We start from the raw sequence: 22,838 nt of genomic DNA on the forward strand, positions 1-22,838 counted from the left end.
ATTAAGAAATATCAATAGTATTTTGATGAGAATCGCCTATAGGCTATCTCTGACAATGAGCAATTTAAATGAATATCCCGAGAAGAAACATCGATTACAGTGCCCAATTTGTAATCCTGATATTGAAATCCAACAGTATTTTGTATTAATCTTTGAAAGAAACGGTAATTCATTAGTTTCCTGAGGTAGGCCAGTTCGGCAAAGGAGCAGGGCGTGTTTTAACGTCTATTTTAGTTCGCTCGTTTCTTCGCTGCGCGACGCTAGCATTCCTGTGACCGTGAATTGAACAAATTTTTAAAACGCTTTTGAAAGTGATAAACAAGCGACTTTATTGTTGAAAATAGTTGGATAATGAACTGCATTTGCGTTACCCAGTACTGTAGGTAACGTTCTTTTATTATGTATCGGAGAAATCGAAGCGGAGAAAACGTTAATAAATCATCAGAAAGTTTAAAGCACGCTGGTCCTAGAAGTACGTCGAGAATTCTTAATTTATTTAAAAAATCTGCTGAAAATTGCAATGAAGAGACACACCAAGGAACCGATTCGAATAAGGAAAACGGAGATGATACAATTAATGTTGGAGAATGCTCCTCCACCGTTTCCAGTAGCAATAAAATGTATGTATGCTTTTAAACATTTGTTCTGCGAAAATTTGAATTAATTAAATTATAAAATATATTCTGCTTTGGCCAGTATTTTTAACGTAGTGATGGGAAAGAAGTCCACGAGGAAGCATAAGAAGTGGGAGGATGATGGGACTTTAGAAGTCACAGGAAAGCGTGCGGTTGTAAAGGTAATTATACATTGTGTTTACAAGGAAAACATGCACAATCCTTTATTATTAAATCAGAAGATTATAAAGTATATATGGTTCAACAGGACGCAGAAGGGAATGTTATTCACAGAACAAGCGTTGACCCAGAATCCCTTGTGGAAGGTTTTAGAATAAACGTAGCGAATAAAGAAATTGAGGTAAAGATAAATATATATAAGTTCACTACGATGTAAACCTAATATATGAACATTTACAGATTATTGACAGAGCGACACCTAGTACACCCCTAGCGAATGAATCACCCAAGGAAGTAATCTCAGAACCACTTGCCAAGAAGCAAAGAACTTCAAGCTCTCTTCCATATGTTCCCCTTAATTCGTTAAAGCAAGGTTTGGCGAAACAGAAATAATAAGTACACTTGTAGATATACAGAATAAATTGATGTCGATATTGTATTAAAGGGCTGAAATTAACATGTAATCCTCTGGTAATGCCTTTTTTGAATGCTTCAAAAAATTGGATGCAATGTGATACACCAGGGAAAGAGATAGAAGTATCGGTCGATGCTTGTTTAGCGAATGTGCTCAGACCGCATCAGCGGCGTGGCGTTGTATTTCTGTACGAGTGTATCATGGGTCTGAAGGGACCCGATTACTTTGGCGCAATTCTGGCTGATGAAATGGGTCTTGGCAAAACCTTACAATGCATCGCGGTTATCTGGACACTGCTGAAGAAGGGGCCGCAAGGAAAGCCGACACTGAAATACGTTTTAATAGTAACGCCTAGTAGTCTATGTAGTAATTGGAAGAAAGAGTTCGGACGTTGGTTGGGCTTCCATAGAGCCTTTCCGTACGTTATTAACGCCAAGAACAAGCCGAAAGATTTCAAGAAGCAAACAAATAGCTCAATTATGATTATTAGCTACGACATGCTTATTAGATCCGAAGAAGAAATCAAAGAAATTGCTTTCGATTTAATTGTATGCGACGAGGGACATCGATTAAAGAATAATGAAATAAAAGCAGCGAAGGTAGCGTGATTGATTTCAACGGGAATAGGGGATCACGGATTTTGAGATATATATATATATATATCTTTTTCAGGTTTTAAGTAATATGGATTGCAAAAGAAGAATTCTTTTAACTGGGACTCCTATTCAAAATGATTTGCAAGAGTTCTTTGCTTTGATTGACTTTGTGAATCCTGGTATATTGGGCAGCAATCAGGAATTTAAAAATTATTACGGCAATCCTATTGTGGCGTCACAGTGCCCCCATGCAACCGTCGGCGTTGCATCGCTGGGAACAGAAAGAGCCAGTGAGCTACGCGAGAAAACTAAATGTTTCGTCTTAAGACGCACGCAAGATACAATTAACAGATATCTACCCTCTAAACACGAGCTGATTGTGTTCTGCCGCTTGTCGCATGAGCAAGAAAGTTTGTATTCGCGCGTTACGGATGCGTGGTTTAACAGGACTGCGTTACCAAACAACAGCGTTCCACATTTAACGGTGATAACGGTCCTGAAAAAGATTTGTAACCATCCGGAATTGTTTTATAAAGACAAGAGCGAGTTTTGGCGGAACGATACTCCGAATGCAACTGGAATTTCTTGTATGAAAAACTCTAGAAGTACCTCGAGGGAAGCATACTGTGGAAAAGTTTCGGTTGTAAAGACATTGATGAGGAATTTGAAAGAGACTGATGAGAAACTAGTATTAATTTCGTATTACACGAAGACACTCGATTTACTGGAGAACGTTTGCTACACAGAAGGATTACCGTTTCTTAGATTGGACGGCAGCACACCGAGTAGCACGCGGTCCAAGGTCATTGAACAATTCAATTCCAAAGGCGATAGCAGCAGTCAGTATACCCAACAAAGCACGGAACTTGATTTTTAGCTTAACATTGACAATTTCATTTAATTATTGCAGAGATATTTTTATTAAGTGCGAAAGCTGGTGGGGTTGGATTGAACTTGCCTGGCGCATCCAGGCTCGTATTGTTCGATTCAGACTGGAATCCAGCATCCGATTCTCAAGCTATGGCAAGAATTTGGAGAGACGGCCAAAAGAAAGATGTTTACTTATTACGGTTCGGATTCTTTAACTCTTGAATAATGTAGGTACCAGGCCGTGTCCTTGGAATAACGTCGCGAAATTTATAGATTACTAACTACAGGCACGATTGAAGAGAAGATTTTTCAGAGGCAAGTTAGCAAAGCGGGTTTAAGCGAAACTATAGTGGATATCAATAACTTTGCTTCTCTGAAATTGACCATGAGTGAACTGAAGGTTTGTTCCTCGCGTTTATTTTAAACACTCCTTGATTAGACGCGATACCGATTAATAGGAATGGCGATGATTTTCAGGATTTGTTCACATTAACAACAGACACCAAGTGTTTGACCCACGATTTAATGAAATGCCCTTGCAATGGTTCCAAGGAAGTGGAGAAGCCTTTAGAAAAATCGGACCAAGAAGACGCGCGAGAATGTCAGTTCCTTTTGAAAGATAAAGGGCCTCATCAAAACTTAACTATAAATCAGCTGTTAGAATGGGAACATTATCAGCAACCAGTTCCGGATAAAGTAATGCAGGTAAGATTCACTTAATACTAAGTATTCAAATTAAATTTTAATAATCACTTTCAATGTTCTTTCAGGAAATTATGTTGCCAGAAATATCCAATAACATAACGTTCCTATTTAAAAATTCCACTTTGAATAGAGCAGCTTAAATTACTAAATTGATGGTATAAAAGTTATAAAATACCCTTGTTATTTCATATATTGCTACATTTTACTCTTATTTGCCATAATGCTGAGGATTCTTTCGAGGAAGTCCTGAGATTGCATGCACTTTAGTATTTCGGCTGATTCTTGTGCATTAACGTCTAATAAAATATTCTGGTTCCACCTTCTAACTAAACGTTTGATCGCCAGTATCGACTGAAAAGAAGCGCGTCATCTGTTTAAAAAATAATCCCATTTAAAGGCCGTCGCCCATTACGCCGAAGCGAGGCGCGGCGACCAAAGCAAAATGTTCGTCGCCGCTGTTTTGTCATATGGGCGATGCGTGGTCGGCGCGCTTTGGCCTAGCGGGCGACGACTTTAACACTACAGAAAGAAGGACTTGACGATAAAGTACCTGCAACGAAAGTGAAGACACTTTTCTCAAATACGTCCAAACTTCGTCCAAGGATTCATGCTTATATACTTCGCTCACTAAACCATATTGTTTAGCTTCGATAGCATTCATTTTGTAGCCCATGTATAACATATCGCCAGCCTACCAAAGAGTAATGAATGAACAAAACGTAAAAGTACCGAAAACTTCAAGTACCTTGGAATGCCCAAATATGTTAGGGAATGTGTACGTAGAACACGCTTCTGCAACGAGACCTAGCCTAGTAAATGGCGTTTGGAAGAAAGCCTGCAACATCGCGAAAATGACCGCGAGTTAATTATAGTACAGTAAAAGTACCAGCAAGTTTGATCGGTATTACCATATCTGACGCATACACCATGTCAAATAATGGTAGTATTGTTACTGCCAGTCCAATCGCAGGACCATTTATGATAGCTACCAAAAGCTTGGGAAATGTAATTAAAGTGTCCACAAAATTTCTGAAAGGCCACTTAAAATGAAATTGATGTCCAAATGTGCTGGGTAATCTAATGTACACAATATATTGTCCAAATACGTACTTGAAATTAACTACTGCATCCTCGAGATCCAAATTATCCTGGCTCAGCCGGGAAACAAAATCATTTCCACTGCAGAAATAGTTTCCAGTGCCAGTCAGAACTACCATGTAAATGGAGCTGTCCTTAACGGAATCGTGTAAGATTTGTAAGATTCTTTTGTACATCTAATAAACAAAATAGCATCCTTTAAATGTCCGAAATCTACATATATTTTTGTACAAATATTTTCTACGTAAAATAAACGTTTTAGGAGCATTATGTATGTGTAAGTTTCGTTCCGTTTCTTCATTATTTATAAAAGATGAATTGCTGGGCGTTCCAACCTTAAAACTAAAGTTATATACATACACACTATTCTGTATAGGAATACTTACAAAGTCATCGAGAGCATTCTTCTTTTTTGGTCGATTTAATACAATCTTTTGAATCCCGTTTTCCACGGAACACAAGATATTGGATTGATCCTCGTTATCCATTTTGCAATTTTATATACTTAACATGCATACAGTCCTGATAAAACGAAAACTACTTAAATGTGCAGAATTCCGCTTGTCATCTGATAACAAACGTATAAACAAGATTAAATTACACAGAGATATTAAATATATAAGTGTATGGAACTGATAACAAAAATTTATTCACACAATAACATGTCCCTTTACAATAAATTAAGATAAATAATGGAGGTACAAAATATTCATAAGGAATATTCTTAGAATTATTCAATACTACCTTGTGTTCTCTATCGTCCCCACAGACCAATAAATCACTCAACTAAACTTCAGTATTGTAAATAATGTGGAGGGATGCGATTCGAAGAACACCAACAACTTTACTGTTCTGTGGTAGTAACGCTAGCAAGTCACAGCCACTATAATTTTTAATCTGGAAGTTTAAACGACACAGCGAGTACTGATCTACTGAATGTACATTGGAAAGTAGTAGTACATACTAATACAGGGAAACCGGCCATACGATTACAATCTTTTCCGTAACACGCCTTTATACACGCTTATACACCAAAGAAAGACAGATTATTCGTTTAATAAGCATGATTTCTTGCGTTTTAATAATACAGGTGAATGGTACAAACAATTATCCACATCCCGCATTACGTAACTAATATTGCTTCTCCGTTAAACCTTTGATTCAATGATAATCGCGATTCCTCTTATTCTTAGTAGTACCATTTCAAAGAACCTAAGAGAAATTGTGTAAAGAGAGTACTTCTTTACTCGCAGATGTGCCAGTGCTATCGTACTTGGCACGCGTACGCTCTTTTCGCGACTAGCATCCGCAAGTACGTTGTCTACTAAGAATTCTCGAATTTGTTGATTTCAAAACTATATTTTGTAATCACAGATTACATGGGCATATATTACTAACTCCTAGATAACATCTCTACAAAAGTCATTATTCCATAATTAGCAGTGTTTGTACATTATATATAACTTATGTAGAATGTAAACATTATAAGGAATATCGAAATGCTTATAATTATTCTGATATTTAAATTAAAGTTTCCAATTGAATGTACAATTGCGGATATCGTTTATGAAATAAAAGTCGGACCAACGGAAATTATTACGCCCGTCGTCGAATACAAGATTCTATTCAGAAAGAAATTTTGTCCGAACAGTTCGCTCGATTCGAAATCGATAGATTTCTGTTTTAAGGGAAGTATGATATCGAGGACGAATCGAGCCTACGTGAAATGCTGTTAAAAGATATATTTAAGATAACGTTACTTTCCATGTACAGTAAAACGTTTAAAATTAATAGACGGAATGCCGATGCTTACTGATGTGTATTATTAAATTAACGGCTGGAAGGACTTTAATAGCATAATACTATAATCGGTATTTAAACCAGAGTAAATTCAGTTAAATTCATTCACATAAATACGAGTGGTAACGCAATCAGAATAAGTATTAACCACAAATTAATAATTCGTTACTAGTACTGTTTCCCCCTTTTTTTACGATTTTAAATATTTTCTCTTGCTGCTGCTTTTACTTATTCACCAAGCACTAGAATTAAGTAGCAGTGAAATCGGAAGTAATTAATTTAATAAAGAACAAGAAGATAATGAGATTAATGCTTCAAACATTAATACATTTGGCGGAACTATTACGGCTCCAAAACTTTTTCGATGAACTTCTTCATGTCGCGCATTTCCTGTAAAACCAATAATCATTATCAACAATTTGTAGCTAATTTAGAATCTTCTTTGCTACCATACTTGTGATATAAACGATTATGCTGCGTTCAACAACGAATCATAGAGATATTGCTTAGCACCAAAAAATGACTTAATAAATGCTTCTAAATCGAACCTAACGAAGTTAGCAGTATTTTATCGTGCGTGTTGTACGCTTACCTCGTCGGAGGATGTATGCATCATTCCTCTGTAAGTTTTGAATTCTGTTTGCGACATGAATTGCTTCAGAAAGGAAGCAGTCATCTGGCCCCACCTGTATGGCACTATCGGATCGCAATCACCGTGACACTGTAGCAACGAGGTGTTTCTGTTTCCTCGTGCTTCCTAAAAAAGTACGTAATATTAGACACGACACAGTAAACATATTATAAACATATTCGATACATACAGCGGGGAACTTTTGATGCATAGGAAGCCAGGCCGATAAAACTAAGACACCAGCCAAGGGTTCCGGGAATGTAAGAGCGCTATACATGGCAAGGGCGCCGCCTTGGCTAAAGCCGCCGAGAACAATCCGTTTCGTGGATATCCCTGCCGCAACTTCCTCTGCAATTAAAGAGTGTACCATGTCCGCAGCTCTGCGAATGCCTTCCTCATCTTCTGGTCCACTTGGATCCATAGATCTTAAGTCAAACCTATATTTATTAATGTGTAAATCTATTTTTAACATTTCGCAGAAACTCTTATTCACACTTTAATTGTAACACCGAGTATACCTCAATTTGTCGTACGTGTTCACTTACCAAGAAGGCATTCTAAATCCAGCATTTAGCGTCACTGGCATTGTAGGCCTAGAATATTAAGAGTAAACGATAGATTCTCTTGGAAGATAAGCCGCCGAACGTCTCCGAGTATTATTGCATTTTCGATTCAAAGTATACGTACGCGGTCGGACAAATAACTTTGATATGCGGGGCTCGCACTTCGCCCATCAAGCTGGCCCAGCCATGCCTGTGGAAGCAAAGTTCATACATACGTGGACTATAAATCTATTTTATTACTATCGTATTATGTAACCCGTTAACTCTTACCCTGTATCGCCCAATCCATGGAAAAATATTAGCTGTAACAAGAACACAGAGTTGTATCCGACGAGATCGATGAAATTACCTTAAAGCTTAGCAACATGTATCTTTTAATTCTCAAATCTTTCCGTATTATGTTGAAGAGATCTACAGTAATTAACTTATGGTCGATTAAGGATGGCTTTGCAGCAGGCATAACCAAAAACTATGTGCGCTGAGAGGATGCTATTAAATGCCATACCGTCGCCGTGTGTCTGGCTGTAGCGGCTATCACCACAGGGCTCACTGTCGTCATTATTCCTCGTTTCGTTTGACGGGCTGCGAGGAAACGGATGAGATCGTACAATAATTCGGTGAAAATCGTAAATACAGAATGGCGCAGAGGGTTCTTCTTGACACCGCTTAAAATTCCCCACAGCGAACAGATGGAGAGCAGACGGGAGTCATGCGCATGCTTTACGAAACATTTTTAAACGTAAACCGAAGTTGCTGCACAAACCTGCGTAATTCCCCATAGTCGACACGTTAATTAACAACAATAAATTACGTGGATCTCTTAAAAGGCTCATGAACATATTCGGAGACGCGCGATCGATTCACGGCAGCCTGATCGATCGATTGAAAATAACAACAGATCATTTCAAATTTGACGTTCGCATAGTGCTCGTCAGGGAGTACGCATTTCCAAGAAGCGATAGAATTTTTCGGTTCGAACAGGTTCAAACACTTTCCCCTGTGCCCACCTTTTATCGGGAGTTGAATTTATGAATATTTAATTGAATTACAGAGAACTGTATATGGGATCGAAGAGAAACGATCTACAGAAGTGAGTGGTCCCACAGTTTTCGACTCTTTCATGATCGATCAATGTCTTTGACCACGTGCTCCTTCGACTCGGAAACGATTCCCAGAAAGAAGTCCGATAATCGATGATACTCAGCTTCTGAGTACCCAAGTTCGCGATCATGCTCGACAATTGAACGGTACGGCGCGGAATCGTAAAATACATGGGAGTTGGATGCGAGAATTTTTTTTGTATTTCAATCGAAGCACGTCGCAGGAAGGAAATGCAGAGGGGCGCCATGATGCAACGCCTGGACCAATCAGAAGCGGAGGGTCTCGTTCAGCGTTCAGTCGAGTCCGCGACGTATACATTTCGGAATGCAAGTAGTGGCCCAGTGAAAAGATGGTGCTCTGAATGGTCGCGACACTCGTTCCGTGTGGTTCCGTGGTCGTTCCTAGCCGACGGACCGTGGTTGCCAGCCATATTGTTTTACCGCAGTGTTTGTTTTGGTGCAGTCTGGTCGGAATAGGAGGAAATCCGAGGAGATCGGCACGAAGGGAGCCAGAACAGCTAGAGTGCACTTAAAGAAACTGCTCAGGCGGTGCGCGTATACGGTGGTTTCCCTGTATTTTCCGGCATAATCGACGTCGCTCCGCGGGGCTAAGCCCATAATAATCGGAGGTGTCAGTTGGTGGACTAGGATACCGTGAACGGGAGAAATGGCCTGCGCCACTTTGAAAAGATCTTTGGAGTTCGACCCGGTGCATAGCCATGGTCGCCCTAGTAAACGTCGGAGATGCGTACCGATGTGTGTCTCCCCTGGTACATCGACTCAAGTGAATTCCAGACCACAGAATCCCTCACCTTTCGGCGATGTAACCCACAAACTGACGCCTGGTAATTACTATAAGCTACGGCCATTTTTCTTTCTCCCTTTTTTCTCTCTATCTCTCTCTCTCTCTCTCTCCCCTCTGTCTCTCTCATTTCTTTCTCTTCCCGTGTTTCTTTTTTGCTTCTCGTCACATTGTGACAAGGAGAAGGGGGTGGCAAGCGAGACGTCCTATAGCGATTTAAAACTTGAATCCGCGACGTTTAAAAGGGCAGGGTAGGGGGCTGGGCGGTTTGCTCGGGGTGGGGGGCAAGGGGGGCGTACATCATATGGTAATGTACCAACGGACATCGGGAATCAGCCTCCCCTTTTTTCCTCTTTATATGCAAATGTTTCTAACGTTATGTTGAATATATCGTCATTTTCGAAGCTTCTCAGTGGGGCCATTTTATTTCGTCGCTTCCGTTGTAGATCGAAAAAGAAATTACGACAAGTTTCTGTTAGGTTTAGCATATCTTTAAATTCCATGGAGTATAAAATTAATAATAATGTGCGTTGCAGCTTCTGTAGGTACGACGCGCGATGATAGATGTAACAATTACAGATGTTAATTTTAGATATTATGCCAGTTAAATGAAAGTCATAGGATCTATGATACATAGGGCTCTATCGCGAATGTGACGAATTCCAATGGAACGAATGTTTAAGGGAATGCAGTATTTTAAGTTAACAGAATTTCCTTGGTGTACAGAGAAAATGGCTGCCAATATAAGAGAAGAGATTCGGAGACTGCATCGACGTAAACAATTGCATTTTAGTCCTCAAACCAATGGCGGCGATTCTTCAGACATGGAGGGCCCTGCCAGTCCTTCGAGCCCATCTGCATCTGGTTCAAATTCATGTAGTTATAATCCCAGCGGAAAGGAAAAACCCTTATTCACATTTAGACAGGTACAGGAGACACAAGCTTACCGGCTGTAATTTGAACTTTAGTAAAGTGCATAGCGTCGATGTTCACGAAACGTGCTGTTTTCAAGGTTGGCTTGATTTGTGAGCGGATGCTTAAAGAGCAGGAGACACAAATTCGAGAAGAATACGATCAGATTTTAAATATGAAGCTCTCCGAGCAATACGATGCTTTTGTCAAATTCACCTACGATCAGATACAAAAGAGATTCGAATCTGCAGCTGCGCCAAGTTGTGAGTAGTCCTTACGATCCGCGGCTATGTCGTTTACTATCCATTCGCATGTCTGATTTCTCTGATTCCCATGTTTTAGATCTATCCTAAAACAAGATTCTTATTTATAAGGACATGTTTCTGTGAAGAATATTAGGTGAGACGCATATCTATCTCGTAGGACGAGCGTAATACAGTTCTCCGTTAGTCTTTTTTTATCTATTTTTCTTTGTCTCTTCCTATTATAGATTTCTACTGTGTGAGAAAAATTTGCTTGAAGTTTAAGTCGAGGTATGCAGCACCGCCTTGTTCAAGAAAACATCTTTACGAAAATTCATACTATGATTTACATTGAAAAAAAAATAAATTGTCTGGTAAAGAAAAAAAAAGAAAAAAAATTAGTAACGTAAGTTTAGTAGGTTTGCAGCAACAGCGAACGTACTACGAAAATCTACAGTGTATACTATTGAATTTACATGAACTAACAATATTTGTACTGGCTGATGTTAGAAACGCGCTGATATCAGGGAACTGTACCGAGATTCTAGTTATGTACAAATGTTGATACATTTAGAAGTTGCACATAGTACATAACTATGCTTCGCGCCGGGAGTAAGATGGATCTTTGACTTGCACAGGCTCCGTAATGCCGCGTAATTAAATTTAATTAGGGAGATGTTCGTTTCGTACACGCTACAGAGAGCATTGCAAAATATCGAGTAACAATACGGATAGCCCCTTGCTGATTTAACGGTACGTTGTATTAGATATTGCTCAAATACACGCAATAAAAAGATACTCTTGTAATGCAAAGACGCGAAGGTGTGTATTGGAGTTTCTGGCAGAAAGTACTGTGCATAGGATGAGAGATTACCAAACCATGTAGAGGGGAAAGTTGCTTCCATGGGATTTTAATTGCTTCCTATCGCTAGAAAAAAAAATAAACCGAGATAGTTCGAAATATTTAGGAAGCCTCGTTTCGACAGTCCACCGTGCGACATGCTTATTTCTATTTTACGTGTACGATTTATTACATGTATAAGGTATCGCCGAGAGCAGCATTCCCCTCCGATGGATGTGTTCGAAATTAAACAACACACGTAATTTATAGAATTATTAAAAATGCTTTAAGTAGATCCAAAAAAAAATTATCTCGTTTCTTCTTTTGTATTTAAACAGCTGATCCATAATTTCGCGAGAACGCCGTTGGCTTGATGTGGATCTTTTATTTATCGCGAGAAATTTACATTTATTTGACACTTGCTGATGTATTACAACCCATTCTTTTATTAGCAAAAGCCCTTCTGCTTGCGATACAAATACGAGAATTTGTAAAGAGGTCGAAGTAACGTATAGACTATAGCATTGTATGAACGTATTGTCAAGAACGAGTATTTGAAATAAAGATTTCATAAAATTTCGCAAAATATTTCTGTTCCCTGGTAGCAACGACTTTCTGTAGCATAATAAAACAGTGAATAACGAATATATTATACTTATACTTTAACTGTGCCTATTATTAGACATATTTATCGCGGTAATTCTAGTACATATTACTTATTGTTATTGATCGTAAAATCGTTTAGTTTATAGTAATTCGTTTTTATATCATATCTCGTTTTCTTGCGTTTGATTTTTCTTTTCTTATTTTTAAATTAAAGGAGAGTCCGATTATATAAGTAGCTACAATTAATGCGAATGTGGTTTTCTTGGTTGCTGCATGCACCTTTCTTTTTTTGTTTGTTGAGACATTCTTTTGGAAAATGCATCGAGCACCAAGAAACAAGTTATCTGAAGTGGTCTGCGTCAGCACGTTATAAATTCGTTTCGCTACTCTCTAAGGAGCATAGATCGAGTGGTCGGTTTGCGGATTTACGTTTCGAGAAAAGGGCATTAAAAATTGCCTTATTCATTCATAAAAGGAGCGTCTTGGTTGCCAGAACAATTTGGGAACACGATGCTAAATAGTGTTCGCGCAATAGTAGCGAGTACGCCGACGTACCAAGTGTTTACTGACTGCTGAATGTGACAGAAAAAAAGGAATACAAGTGGTTTTAGTTATTAATGATAAGTAACACCTACTTGAGAAACAATAGTTATTGTTTACCATTAAGGAAAATTTGTGAAAGAGACACACAGAAGTGATTCCTCGATCATTCAGGGGATTTAATTTCAATTAAAATACCTCCATATTATATTATGTAAGCACTTATTATCGAAATAAATATAAGTGTAAGACTGATCACGTGTACTTCTTTATTTCGGACTCCGTTTAAATAATATTATTTCCGTCTAGTGTGTAACAACACACGGGGCCGATCGCATAATCGGCAGGTTTTTAAAAACTGTATATTTATACTGTTCCATGCACCAGGGAAACTATAAACAGAACCTTGCACTACTGTTGAAATCCGCCACCTTTCTGGCCGAAAGTGCATGAACTACTGAATCTATTCCACAGCGCACGTAACGAAAATTCTTACATGTGTGTTCTAATCTCGTTAACTAACTTGTGTAATAAAATAATGCTATTAGTAGTATGGCTTCGAGTAAAGAAGCCCTTCCGAGACTATATGAAGTACCCTGTTCGCGCTGAGAGACTGTCACTTCTGGGCGGGAAACAAACTTCTGCTAATTCATTGGATTGGAAAGAATAGTGCCAAATGTTTCCTCTATTGCTTTTGGCTTACGTTGTAGCCATCAAGGTATTCAAAAAAACCACTCCAAATGGTAAGTATAAAATGTGCTCTGTAGGATCTTAGTTTTTAAACACAGTATTGAAAAGAACACGAGACTAACTATGCTTCCTCACTGATTACAGGAAAAGTCACGGTTTACCTTGGTAAAAGGGACTTTATTGATCACTTGGAGAGCGTAGATCCCATTGATGGCATTGTCGTGATCGAAAATGATTACCTCCAGGGAAGAAAAGTTTACGGACAGGTACAGAAAATGATTGAAGCGAGTGTTTAGAAACAGTTACATGAAAAGTGTGGCGTATGATAGGCTTACGAATTGTACAGGTGACGACGGTTTTCCGCTATGGCCGCGAAGAAGACGAGGTGATGGGCGTGAAATTCAGCAAAGAGCTGGTCCTATGTCGCGAGCAGATAGTACCAATAAAGAAGGAGAAGCAGGATATGACACCCGTTCAAGAACGGCTTCTGAAACGACTCGGGGAAAATGCCTATCCATTCTTGTTCCAATTCCCGCAGAACTCGCCCATCTCAGTTACGCTACAACCTGGCGATGATGATACAGGGAAACCATTGGGAGTCGAATATACTGTGAAAATATACGTGGGTGAACACGAGGAGGACAAGGTAGGGTGGCAATCAGAATTGTACGTTGATCTATCGCGATGCAGAGTATGCTTACTACTTACGATATTTACATAGGGGCACAAGAGATCCTCCGTTGCGTTGGCCATAAAGAAATTGCAGTACGCTCCTCCTACAAGAGGACGTAAACTACCCAGCTCTCTGGTGTCCAAAGGATTCACCTTCTCCAACGGCAAATTGAATCTGGAAGTAACGCTCGACAGGGAGATATACTACCACGGGGAGAAAGTCGCCGCGAATGTTATAATTACCAACAACTCTCGCAAAGCAGTGAAGAATATCAAGGTATTTAAATTGTACACAGCGAAGATAGAATTCTATTCGCAGTGAGGTTTTAACATCTCACCTTTGTCAGCTGTTTGTAGTGCAGCATTGCGAGGTGACGATGGTTACCACTCAATTCTCCCGAAACGTGGCAAGTTTAGAAACACGGGAAGGCTGTCCGATTACGCCTGGAGCGTCCTTTACGAAGCAGTTCTATCTTGTGCCGTTGGCCAGCAGCAACAAGGATCGTCGTGGCATTGCTCTTGATGGACATCTGAAAGTATGGGGGAAGGGCTATTTGATTGAGAAATGAGAATAATTATGCTTTAATTCACGCCGTGTATATTCGACATTTAGGATGACGATGTGAATCTTGCGTCTTCGACTTTGGTTGCTGAGGGTAAAACTCCTAGCGATGCTATGGGTATCGTTATTTCTTATTCCGTGCGGGTGAAATTGAATTGTGGTACGTTGGGTGGCGAACTGGTTACAGATGTTCCCTTTAAATTAATGCATCCTGCACCGGGTAAGCAAACTCTATTAATCACAATAGAACAGCTTGGATAAGCAAGTGTCTGTCGAAACGTGTATAATAAATTCGTTGTTTCTGGCGTTGCAGGTGCCGCGGAGAAAGAAAGGGCTACCCTGAAGAAGAACAAGAGCATCGAGAGGACACGTTACGAAAATTCTTGCTATTCTAACGACGACGATGACAATATCGTGTTCGAAGACTTTGCTCGCCTGCGTTTGAACGAGCCGGAATAAATGATTCTCGGCAAGGCAAATATTTACTTCAAAAGAATCTTATATGCGCTATACATTGTAGTATATTTAACTGAGAACACGCAATAGAAATATGTTACGTTAGTAAGAAATAATACGACATAATGTACATATATATATATATATATATATAGATTCGTTGTTTCTAGGATTCTTTTGATGTAAATTGTGCCCCGAGGATTGAAGGATGAATAAAATGATGAAGGTAACGGAGTAACGGTATCTCTATACGTGCGCAGCGACGAATGAAAATTAATTAAGTATAAACCTCGAAAAATGTGACAGAAAAGTACCAAAAAAAAAAGCGAAAAATATATAAAAACTGTATATCGCCTCAGAATTTCTAACCGATGGTGGTGGTCGGCTAGAAATTCAGATAAAGGCGAAGAAAAAAAAATGATTTCAAGTAAGCTTAATAAATAATTTATATTTGACTAAGTTTAAAATTTTCCCGCCTTACCAGAAGTGACATGTATTGCTATTACTTTTGATTTATTGTGGATATAACGTGTCTGTAAAGGTTCATTTATTACAAACTAATAGCGTTATGTGTTATGTCTGTATGTTAGAAGAGAAATATACACATTACGAGATGCGAACGTCTGCGGTTGTTTTACTTCGTATCGTTTAATGGAAACAGTTATACGAGGCTCCAATGAAATACATTTCTACCAAACCCAGAAAATTATTTATTTTATGACTATACAAAATATTACAAGGATTTCAATAACCGTTCAGTCTTGCGAAACATTGCCCGATATTTAACAATGCTGACTGTATTCTGTTTAGTCGTACATATGAGAATAATACTCTTGATATGCCTGAATGTATGCTTCCTTTTCTACCGGGGTCATCTCCGCGATTAATGTGTCGTTCACATCCGCAATGGCAACAGTTTTCCCCGCGACGGTTACCGTTGGTACAAGATCGTCATCTTCGGAGTCCATTGTCTCTACTTCCCCTGAAACATTTAGAAAGTGCACTTGGTTTCTCAGCGCGTTGAAGCTTTTGATACACTCGAAACATTTTATAGGAGCCGCACCTGTGTCGATGGTCTGCATTTCGGCGACTTCTTCGTTATCGCTACTATCACTGGATTCCTGAGGCAGCACAGATTTTATAGCAGCCGACGCATTCGTCCCTCCTTTCTTTTCGTGGGCTAGTAACACAGACATGATGTCTTCGCCTTGCTTGTGATTCGTTATAGTTACGTTAGTGGCAGTGGCTGCAGCTTTGTCCAGAATGTTTTCTTGCGTATTGGCGCCGTCAGTCTGAAAGCGAAAGTTAGTAAATCCACGGAAGAGATTACAGTTGTCCAAGCTGCTACGAACGTACCTGCGAGTCGGAATTGATGACTGTACTTTCCATCATCCAAATTGGCCTCTCTTTCCTTCTGTTCGCTGCGTTATCGTCCGCAGACTCATCACCGATCGTAACATCCACTCTGGTATCTTCTACCATGAAACCTGCCGATCTTGTAGCCTCGCCAGACCATTGCTCGCCAGGTGCTCTTAGACCGCTCGATTTTCTCGTGTCAATGCTAGAATAAATGTAGATAATGCACATAACAGTTCACTTGTAGAGTCGATTGTTAAGAACACATACCCCTTGATGGTATTTATATCGACTGGCTCTGGTTCCAATATCTCTGGAGCCAACTTAATGCCTTCTACTTCCCTTAGTAAAATATATAGAGGTTCTAATTGTTCGTTAAACTTGGCTAATAACAGTCTTGAATCTTTCTTAGGAAGGGCAGACTGATCTTCCTCCACTACTTCGCGACAATACGTACATCTAAATTCACCAGTGGTCATATCAAACAATTGATCTGCCTATATTATATTACGTTAATAAACATCTTGCGTTCGGTAACTTATTAAACTAACACAACATTTCTCAAATCATCTGTTCGGAGAATAGTTTACTTACCTCCAGATCAGTAAAGGTTTTCAAACAATTTGTGCATTTAAAACTCGCCCTACTGGTGGCATCTCTTTCTTCGGTTTCCATTCTTTTCCTCATTAGATCTAACTTATATTTCACCACGTTCACAAATGTCTGGAATATGAACGTTAAAGAAATTATTTAGCTGGCCCCCGGCTGTGATTCCCTTAGTAACAAGATTACCTTGTAGTTAATAAAGTAATAGTTGACTTTTTGTGCTTTTCCGTCCGAGCCAGTTTCCATCTTTAATCTAACTTGTATAAACTTATCGTTGCGCAAGGTAGATATCCGAGCTCTCAACATTTTGCGCTCAAACTTCAACAGCTCACAGATGTCGTCTTCTTTCATACCTGATGGCATAAAGCAGATGTATTATTTGGAGTATAACATCGCGTATTATCCGCGATATACTCACATGGATTTCTAACTAACATATCAACGATCAGTGCATCCTCTATCGTATAAAACCCACGCACCACCAAACGAGCCAATTGCTTTAGACTACTGGGTACCTCTGTAACAAGTCGCTCCTCGCCGCTCATTTTTGTAGCGGTTACATGTAATAAAATATTTCCAGGGTTACTGAAAATTGACAAATAAATTGCGTGACTACCATGCACCGCCAATAAATATAACACAGTTTATGCTGTGAGAGTGGTTCGCGCAGCTAGAAACGATGCATTTCGACGAATCTCTTTGAGGATTGCAGGTACTCTGTTAATTGTTCAGTAGATGCATCGCCGTGAAATTTATGACAATTCGCTGTATTGAATTGAATTTAATCCGAGGTAGGAGATGCTAACCTTTAAGTTCGCATGGGTAGTGGTTTTATCAGAAAATATCTTAAATCAATCTTAATTACAGTAGATTAAAATATATATCATACTATTAACAATTCATCTTTGCAAAAGAAATAAAAAATAAAAATACAAGATCCATTATTTCGTTGATCGTTTAAAAAACGATGAAGCTCCGGTCTGACGGACGCTTGTTTATAACCGCCACTACTTTCAGGTTATATACGCGTCGGCGATACAAAATTTCTAAATGATTATCTGTCAAACAACAGAGCCATAAAGACGGGGCAGAATATTATTGCATGGTTCGAAAGGAATTATTGATGGCTGCGATAGATAAAGTGAAGCTTATTGTTGTCGGTGATTCCGGTAAGAATGAAAACACTTATCGTGCTCGTCATGTTTATTAATGCTGTTAGTTATACTTTGACAGCTACGACATAGTACGATCGTTGTTACTATTAACGTGTACAACTTGGAAACAATTTGCTGTGTAATTTATCATTTGGATCAGGCGCTGTATGTTGCTTACTTTGTACTTATTTCTGTAATAACATTGATAGGTTATATAAGCATTATTATTGTATCCATATGCGCGATTCTTTTCCGAGATGCCTACAGTATTCGTTAAATATTTCGCACCCTTTCAATTGCAGGTGTCGGGAAAACGTCATTGACGCATCTAATATGCCAGCAGCAACCTATTAGCAATCCTTCGTGGACCATAGGTTGCTCGGTGGAAGTTAAATTACACGAGTATAAAGAAGGGACGCCTAATCAGAGAAGATATTTCATTGAATTGTGGGACATTGGTGGCAGCCAGAATCATCAGAACACAAGATCTGTCTTTTATAATCCCACGAATGGTACGACCTAGAAATATATGGGAGATATTGTGAACACAGTTCAGGCCCTTGGTAATCGCAAACTATTATTCACAATATAGGCATCATACTGGTTCACGACTTAACGAATAGAAAGTCACAGCAAAACCTACAGAAATGGCTTGAGGAGGTTTTGAGTAAAGACAGTAATCACATGAAATCCAAGCCGTTCGATGACTTTGATCCTGAAAAGTTTGTGGGATCTACTCAGGTAAAAAGAAATACTGGCAATACATAATACAGTTTGTGATAAATAAAAGGCATGTTTTTAGGTACCAATTTTAGTCATCGGTACGAAATTAGACTTGGTCGCAGAGGTGCGATCGAATGTACACAGACGCTCCTCGACTATTGCGGAGGAATGCGGGGCGGATGAAATATTTCTGGTTTGTCAGCTGTTCCTTCCTTTGTTACTAACGATTACTCAGCTGCAATTAACCCTATTTCTATAGGATTGCCGCCAAGTGAGGTCACTAGCTGCCGGCTCCAGCTCGTCCGTCAAGTTGTGTAGATTTTTCGATAAAGTTATCGAAAGACGTTACTACTCGTCACGGGAGGGGATCAGCCCCGACAAACGGAGGCTACCGACGTACAACCCTCCGTACAACACAAAGATTTACCACAATGACTGAAAACTTTCAAAGTCCATCCCACTTATTACACGACTAACAAATTCTTTATTTCGGAGCTTCTCAGTAGATCTCACATTCCTAATATGTACGTAGCGTAGGCTTCTAACGAATGAAATAGTAAAAGCAATTATTTCGAATAGTTAGAACTAAAGCATTTCTATGAAACGTTATTAGCTGCGATATTTTCCTAACTTCTCTTGTAAATACCCATAATACGTAAATAAAGCATTTATTTTACAATTATGCAAGAGTGGTAGGACCTGTAAATGCGAGAGAAAAAAAGAGTCCTTTAAAGATCGATATAATAAAAAGTAGCTCCCGTCATCTTTATTTAACAACGCGATTCTTGCTTTGTGAATGATGCTTTACGCGTCGCTTATCGTTGCTCATGTGAACGATCATTAACGCGCCGGCATTGGCTGATCCACAATTTTTTCCTCGTTACGTCACGCTTTAGCGCGCGATAGATAAAAATTTCAAATGCTGATTCTTCCTCCGCTCTAAATCCCCACGTTCCGATATGAAACTATTTAAAGGATATTAATTACACACGCCGTGATATTAAAGAGGTGTAAAGAAAGAGCCACATGCTTTGATGTCCGCGCACACTTTGGTTATTAAATTCCTCATACCCGAATATACGATGCTTAACACTTACCTTTCTAAATTTCCTGGTGTGCGTGTTCTATTCTAAGGTAGGACACATATATTGCATTTTCGTCTGCGATATAAAGGTTAATGCGCGTTACCTGGTGATCTGTCAAACGCAGATTCGACCGCAGACGATGATGAACCAAACCGTATTTATTTAACGATCTTACCGTATCTAGTCAATTTAGTCAATATAATTAAATCGACCGTCCAGGTCGGGCGTATATTTGTCAAACATTTATATCCGTCAAAGTGAGCATGTTTTTTCATTGGATGATCAACCAGACACGTGTATAAGCGCATGTATAAATAACGAATTATGACCTTATCGTTTTAGGACGTTTCCTTTTACCATGTCTTGCTTGCTCCCAAAGAAATTTCCTAAGCAGAATTATATCTCAAATCTACTGGCACGATTTCAAACTGTGAACTTTGTACAAAACTATGGATACTCCCAGAGCGTTACCCCGGACAAGGAGGGACCGGTTACACTTCTGCAGAAGAGAATAGCAGGGGGAGAACTAATGAAGGATGACCATCAGATGAAAATCGCCGAAACTTTGCAGGGCATATACGAGGAAATCAGTGGCTACGAACCGGAGGAGTTTAATGTTCTGGAGAAATGGATTGGTAAAAAACGAAAGGACCCACCGAAAGGATTATATCTTTATGGAGCTGTAGGTGGAGGGAAAACAATGTTGATGGATCTATTCTACGATTGCTGCAAGGTATCTCGTTTCGTAATTTCTTTAAATTTCTTATGCATCGTTGATGTATCAGTTCATGATGTTTATATACAGTGGCGTGCAGAAGTATTCGGCCACCCTTTAGAATCGCATAACTTTATTAAAATTAATCCAAACGACTTGAGTTTTTTTTCCAGAAGCTAGAAGGATTAGTTTGCTAAGTGACATGATTTGTTGTTTTGAAAAAAAATGCACTCGGTCAGAATAGCAAAAAAAATAGAAAAGGTCGTTTTTTAAACTTTTTCTTATGAGCCTGTAACGAACATTCAAATATCGCAGAATAAGGTCGAAAATCGCTGATTTCGGGAATTTCGCGATTTTCACTTATTCTGCGATATTTGAATGTTCGTTACAGGCTCATAAGAAAAAGTTTAAAAAACGACCTTTTCTATTTTTTTTGCTACTCCGACCAAGTGCATTTTTTTTCAAAACAACGAATCTCGAAAACTCAAGTCATTTGGATTAATTTTAAAAAAGTTATGCAATTTTAAAGGGTGGCCGAATACTTTTGCACGCCACTGTAACAGAACGACTGCTGTGGCCAAGCCAAGTAAACGGCAAAGAGGTAATTATTTTGAAACGTGTTGTTCTAGATCGCAAGCAAGAAAAGGGTTCATTTTCACTCTTTCATGGCGGATGTACATAGTAAAATCCACGAAGTGAAGAAAACTATCGTGCGAGACGTTAGCACCACAAAACTGCAACCATTCGATCCGATACCACCAGTTGCCACGAGCATTACCAAAGAATCTTGGCTACTCTGTTTTGACGAGTTTCAGGTTTAACTATGGATCATGTAATTGAAACCCAAAAAGAATTGAACGTAATACGCATTAATAGAAATATGTATACCACAGGTAACTGATATTGCAGATGCAATGATACTGAAACGATTGTTCACTGAACTCTTTAACAACGGTGTAATAGTAATTGCGACGAGTAATAGAGCGCCGGACGATTTGTACAAGAATGGATTGCAAAGAGGAAATTTCCTTCCATTTATACACGTGTTAAAGAACTATTGCATTGTGAATTCGTTAGACTCGGGCATAGATTATAGAGTAAAGACAGGACTTAGCGAAGAAAAGATTTACTTCATGTATGTAAGAATATTCACGGACGAATACATGATAAATAGTTGCTCACAAAGAAACATATTATTGTAGAAAGGGAAAAGATGCAACGAACAACGTAGACAAGATTTTTAAATATCTCTGTTCGATGGAAAATGATATAGTAAGACCGCGCACCATATCGATAAGAGGTCGTAATGTCTCTTTTCAAAAAACTTGTGGTCAGGTGTTGGATTCATCTTTCGAGGAGTTGTGCGATAGAGTAAGTTACTTCGCGTCTCCTGCTCTCTGCGCGATGTACGAGTATTTATTATTCTCTTTATATATTCATATATATCATTATAGCCACTCGGTGGTAGCGACTACCTAGAACTGTCTCAAGTATTTCACACAGTCATTATAAGAGATTTACCGCAACTTGACTTTCGCCTTAAATCACAAACTAGAAGATTCATTACGTTAATCGACACATTATACGATAATAGGGTAAGATTATATAGTTGATAGTTGACTTTGAGTTCAGTAAATGGCTACAGGAATCGATTGTATGAATAAACAATGTTTGTTAGGTAAGAGTCGTTATATCAGCAGCTGTACCGCACACAAAGCTCTTTGTACCAGAGGGTGTTAATGAATATTCAGACGACAAACGAATGTTAATGGATGATCTGAAAATATCACACGGTTCGGTAAGTTAAGGAACATTAATTATCGCTCCGAGATGTTCACCTTTGATAATATGTTTTATTTATAGGACGATCATAAATCTAATCTGTTTACGGGAAGCGAAGAGGTGTTTGCTTTCGACCGTACTATATCGCGACTGTCCGAAATGCAGACTGCAAAGTACTGGGCGCAATGGGAGCATCATAGATAATAGTAATTGAATTAGTACAAATTTTAATTTCCTTTGCCATGTTCTTTCCAGTCACCGACTTACGAGTTCCTCGGGAACGCTTTTGAGCAAAGAATTATGATAATGCGAAAACGATACATACTTGAAATCTACGCGATATATTTTAAATAATTTATTTAATGTTATTTATTTCTGTAGTAATATATTTATTTTCATATTAATATATGTACAATGTACAGGAATAAATTCTTACTATTGAGTTTTACTGTGAGTCTTTTAATTGATACATTCGAGCGACGAATGTTGGAGCGTCTTATTAAAATAAATACTTGATTATAA

General features: G+C 38.8%; 8 protein-coding genes across 16 annotated transcripts; 5 read left to right on the top strand and 3 right to left on the bottom strand.

Annotated features, from left to right (window-relative positions):
- Positions 1 to 235: 235 nt before the first annotated feature.
- LOC143377774 (DNA repair and recombination protein RAD54B) lies at positions 236 to 4,539 on the top strand. Of its 3 annotated transcripts, XM_076829459.1 has the most exons (11): positions 238 to 620; positions 697 to 796; positions 883 to 975; positions 1,035 to 1,167; positions 1,240 to 1,808; positions 1,882 to 2,644; positions 2,716 to 2,875; positions 2,949 to 3,075; positions 3,153 to 3,380; positions 3,446 to 3,780; positions 3,906 to 4,539. In XM_076829459.1, exons 1-10 carry the CDS (start codon positions 400 to 402, stop codon positions 3,518 to 3,520), a joined length of 2,469 nt encoding a protein of 822 aa, XP_076685574.1. In that variant the 5' UTR covers positions 238 to 399; the 3' UTR covers positions 3,521 to 3,780; positions 3,906 to 4,539. The 3 variants fall into 3 exon arrangements, with proteins under 3 accessions (XP_076685576.1, XP_076685575.1, XP_076685574.1); XM_076829460.1 differs by lacking the exons at positions 3,446 to 3,780; positions 3,906 to 4,539 and having other exon boundaries at positions 237 to 620; positions 3,134 to 3,270; XM_076829461.1 differs by lacking the exons at positions 3,153 to 3,380; positions 3,446 to 3,780; positions 3,906 to 4,539 and having other exon boundaries at positions 236 to 620; positions 2,963 to 3,075.
- On the bottom strand, positions 3,465 to 5,043 carry LOC143377799 (enoyl-CoA delta isomerase 3, peroxisomal). Its single transcript, XM_076829518.1, has 6 exons — positions 4,865 to 5,043; positions 4,491 to 4,654; positions 4,289 to 4,409; positions 4,126 to 4,215; positions 3,931 to 4,071; positions 3,465 to 3,731 (listed from the first exon to the last, which is right to left on the bottom strand). The coding sequence occupies exons 1-6, from the start codon at positions 4,964 to 4,966 to the stop codon at positions 3,576 to 3,578; spliced, it is 774 nt and encodes a 257-aa protein (XP_076685633.1). The 5' UTR covers positions 4,967 to 5,043; the 3' UTR covers positions 3,465 to 3,575.
- A 62-nt stretch (positions 5,044 to 5,105) lies between these two features.
- Positions 5,106 to 8,413, bottom strand: Apt1 (Acyl-protein thioesterase 1). 3 transcript variants are annotated; one of them, XM_076829520.1, is made up of 8 exons: positions 8,236 to 8,413; positions 7,978 to 8,054; positions 7,743 to 7,774; positions 7,597 to 7,662; positions 7,455 to 7,502; positions 7,096 to 7,346; positions 6,871 to 7,031; positions 5,106 to 6,668 (listed from the first exon to the last, which is right to left on the bottom strand). In XM_076829520.1, exons 1-8 carry the CDS (start codon positions 8,309 to 8,311, stop codon positions 6,621 to 6,623), a joined length of 759 nt encoding a protein of 252 aa, XP_076685635.1. In that variant the 5' UTR covers positions 8,312 to 8,413; the 3' UTR covers positions 5,106 to 6,620. The 3 variants fall into 3 exon arrangements, with proteins under 3 accessions (XP_076685635.1, XP_076685634.1, XP_076685636.1); XM_076829519.1 differs by having other exon boundaries at positions 6,871 to 7,035; positions 7,100 to 7,346; positions 8,236 to 8,396; XM_076829521.1 differs by lacking the exon at positions 8,236 to 8,413 and having other exon boundaries at positions 6,871 to 7,035; positions 7,100 to 7,346; positions 7,978 to 8,229.
- A 443-nt stretch (positions 8,414 to 8,856) lies between these two features.
- Akirin (akirin) lies at positions 8,857 to 12,770 on the top strand. The gene is made up of 5 exons (XM_076829526.1): positions 8,857 to 9,417; positions 10,101 to 10,300; positions 10,387 to 10,549; positions 10,629 to 10,685; positions 10,777 to 12,770. The coding sequence occupies exons 1-4, from the start codon at positions 9,240 to 9,242 to the stop codon at positions 10,637 to 10,639; spliced, it is 552 nt and encodes a 183-aa protein (XP_076685641.1). The 5' UTR covers positions 8,857 to 9,239; the 3' UTR covers positions 10,640 to 10,685; positions 10,777 to 12,770.
- Positions 12,771 to 13,099: 329 nt separating this feature from the next.
- On the top strand, positions 13,100 to 15,515 carry Arr2 (arrestin 2). 2 transcript variants are annotated; one of them, XM_076829503.1, is made up of 8 exons: positions 13,100 to 13,258; positions 13,350 to 13,471; positions 13,552 to 13,851; positions 13,927 to 14,154; positions 14,225 to 14,413; positions 14,491 to 14,659; positions 14,753 to 14,913; positions 15,066 to 15,515. In XM_076829503.1, the coding sequence occupies exons 1-7, from the start codon at positions 13,192 to 13,194 to the stop codon at positions 14,896 to 14,898; spliced, it is 1,221 nt and encodes a 406-aa protein (XP_076685618.1). In that variant the 5' UTR covers positions 13,100 to 13,191; the 3' UTR covers positions 14,899 to 14,913; positions 15,066 to 15,515. The 2 variants fall into 2 exon arrangements, with proteins under 2 accessions (XP_076685618.1, XP_076685617.1); XM_076829502.1 differs by having other exon boundaries at positions 14,753 to 15,515.
- A 66-nt stretch (positions 15,516 to 15,581) lies between these two features.
- Tfiiealpha (transcription factor IIEalpha) lies at positions 15,582 to 19,960 on the bottom strand. Of its 3 annotated transcripts, none has more exons than XM_076829501.1 (8): positions 19,832 to 19,960; positions 17,276 to 17,442; positions 17,044 to 17,210; positions 16,846 to 16,974; positions 16,522 to 16,748; positions 16,252 to 16,456; positions 15,959 to 16,187; positions 15,582 to 15,877 (listed from the first exon to the last, which is right to left on the bottom strand). In XM_076829501.1, exons 2-8 carry the CDS (start codon positions 17,400 to 17,402, stop codon positions 15,702 to 15,704), a joined length of 1,260 nt encoding a protein of 419 aa, XP_076685616.1. In that variant the 5' UTR covers positions 17,403 to 17,442; positions 19,832 to 19,960; the 3' UTR covers positions 15,582 to 15,701. The 3 variants fall into 3 exon arrangements, with proteins under 3 accessions (XP_076685616.1, XP_076685614.1, XP_076685615.1); XM_076829499.1 differs by lacking the exon at positions 19,832 to 19,960 and adding an exon at positions 17,664 to 17,806; XM_076829500.1 differs by lacking the exon at positions 19,832 to 19,960 and adding an exon at positions 17,574 to 17,713.
- Positions 17,886 to 19,414, top strand: LOC143377801 (rab-like protein 3). Its single transcript, XM_076829522.1, has 5 exons — positions 17,886 to 18,026; positions 18,314 to 18,523; positions 18,604 to 18,752; positions 18,814 to 18,927; positions 18,994 to 19,414. Exons 1-5 carry the CDS (start codon positions 17,960 to 17,962, stop codon positions 19,171 to 19,173), a joined length of 720 nt encoding a protein of 239 aa, XP_076685637.1. The 5' UTR covers positions 17,886 to 17,959; the 3' UTR covers positions 19,174 to 19,414.
- On the top strand, positions 19,937 to 22,764 carry LOC143377786 (putative ATPase N2B). Of its 2 annotated transcripts, none has more exons than XM_076829498.1 (8): positions 19,937 to 20,070; positions 20,162 to 20,552; positions 21,164 to 21,349; positions 21,428 to 21,669; positions 21,737 to 21,905; positions 21,989 to 22,129; positions 22,213 to 22,332; positions 22,398 to 22,764. In XM_076829498.1, the coding sequence occupies exons 2-8, from the start codon at positions 20,178 to 20,180 to the stop codon at positions 22,518 to 22,520; spliced, it is 1,356 nt and encodes a 451-aa protein (XP_076685613.1). In that variant the 5' UTR covers positions 19,937 to 20,070; positions 20,162 to 20,177; the 3' UTR covers positions 22,521 to 22,764. The 2 variants fall into 2 exon arrangements, with proteins under 2 accessions (XP_076685613.1, XP_076685612.1); XM_076829497.1 differs by having other exon boundaries at positions 19,943 to 20,076.
- The last annotated feature ends 74 nt before the right edge of the window (positions 22,765 to 22,838 follow it).

The sequence above is a fragment of the Andrena cerasifolii genome, chromosome 16, assembly GCF_050908995.1.
Source record: "Andrena cerasifolii isolate SP2316 chromosome 16, iyAndCera1_principal, whole genome shotgun sequence".
NCBI lineage: Eukaryota > Metazoa > Arthropoda > Insecta > Hymenoptera > Andrenidae > Andrena > Andrena cerasifolii.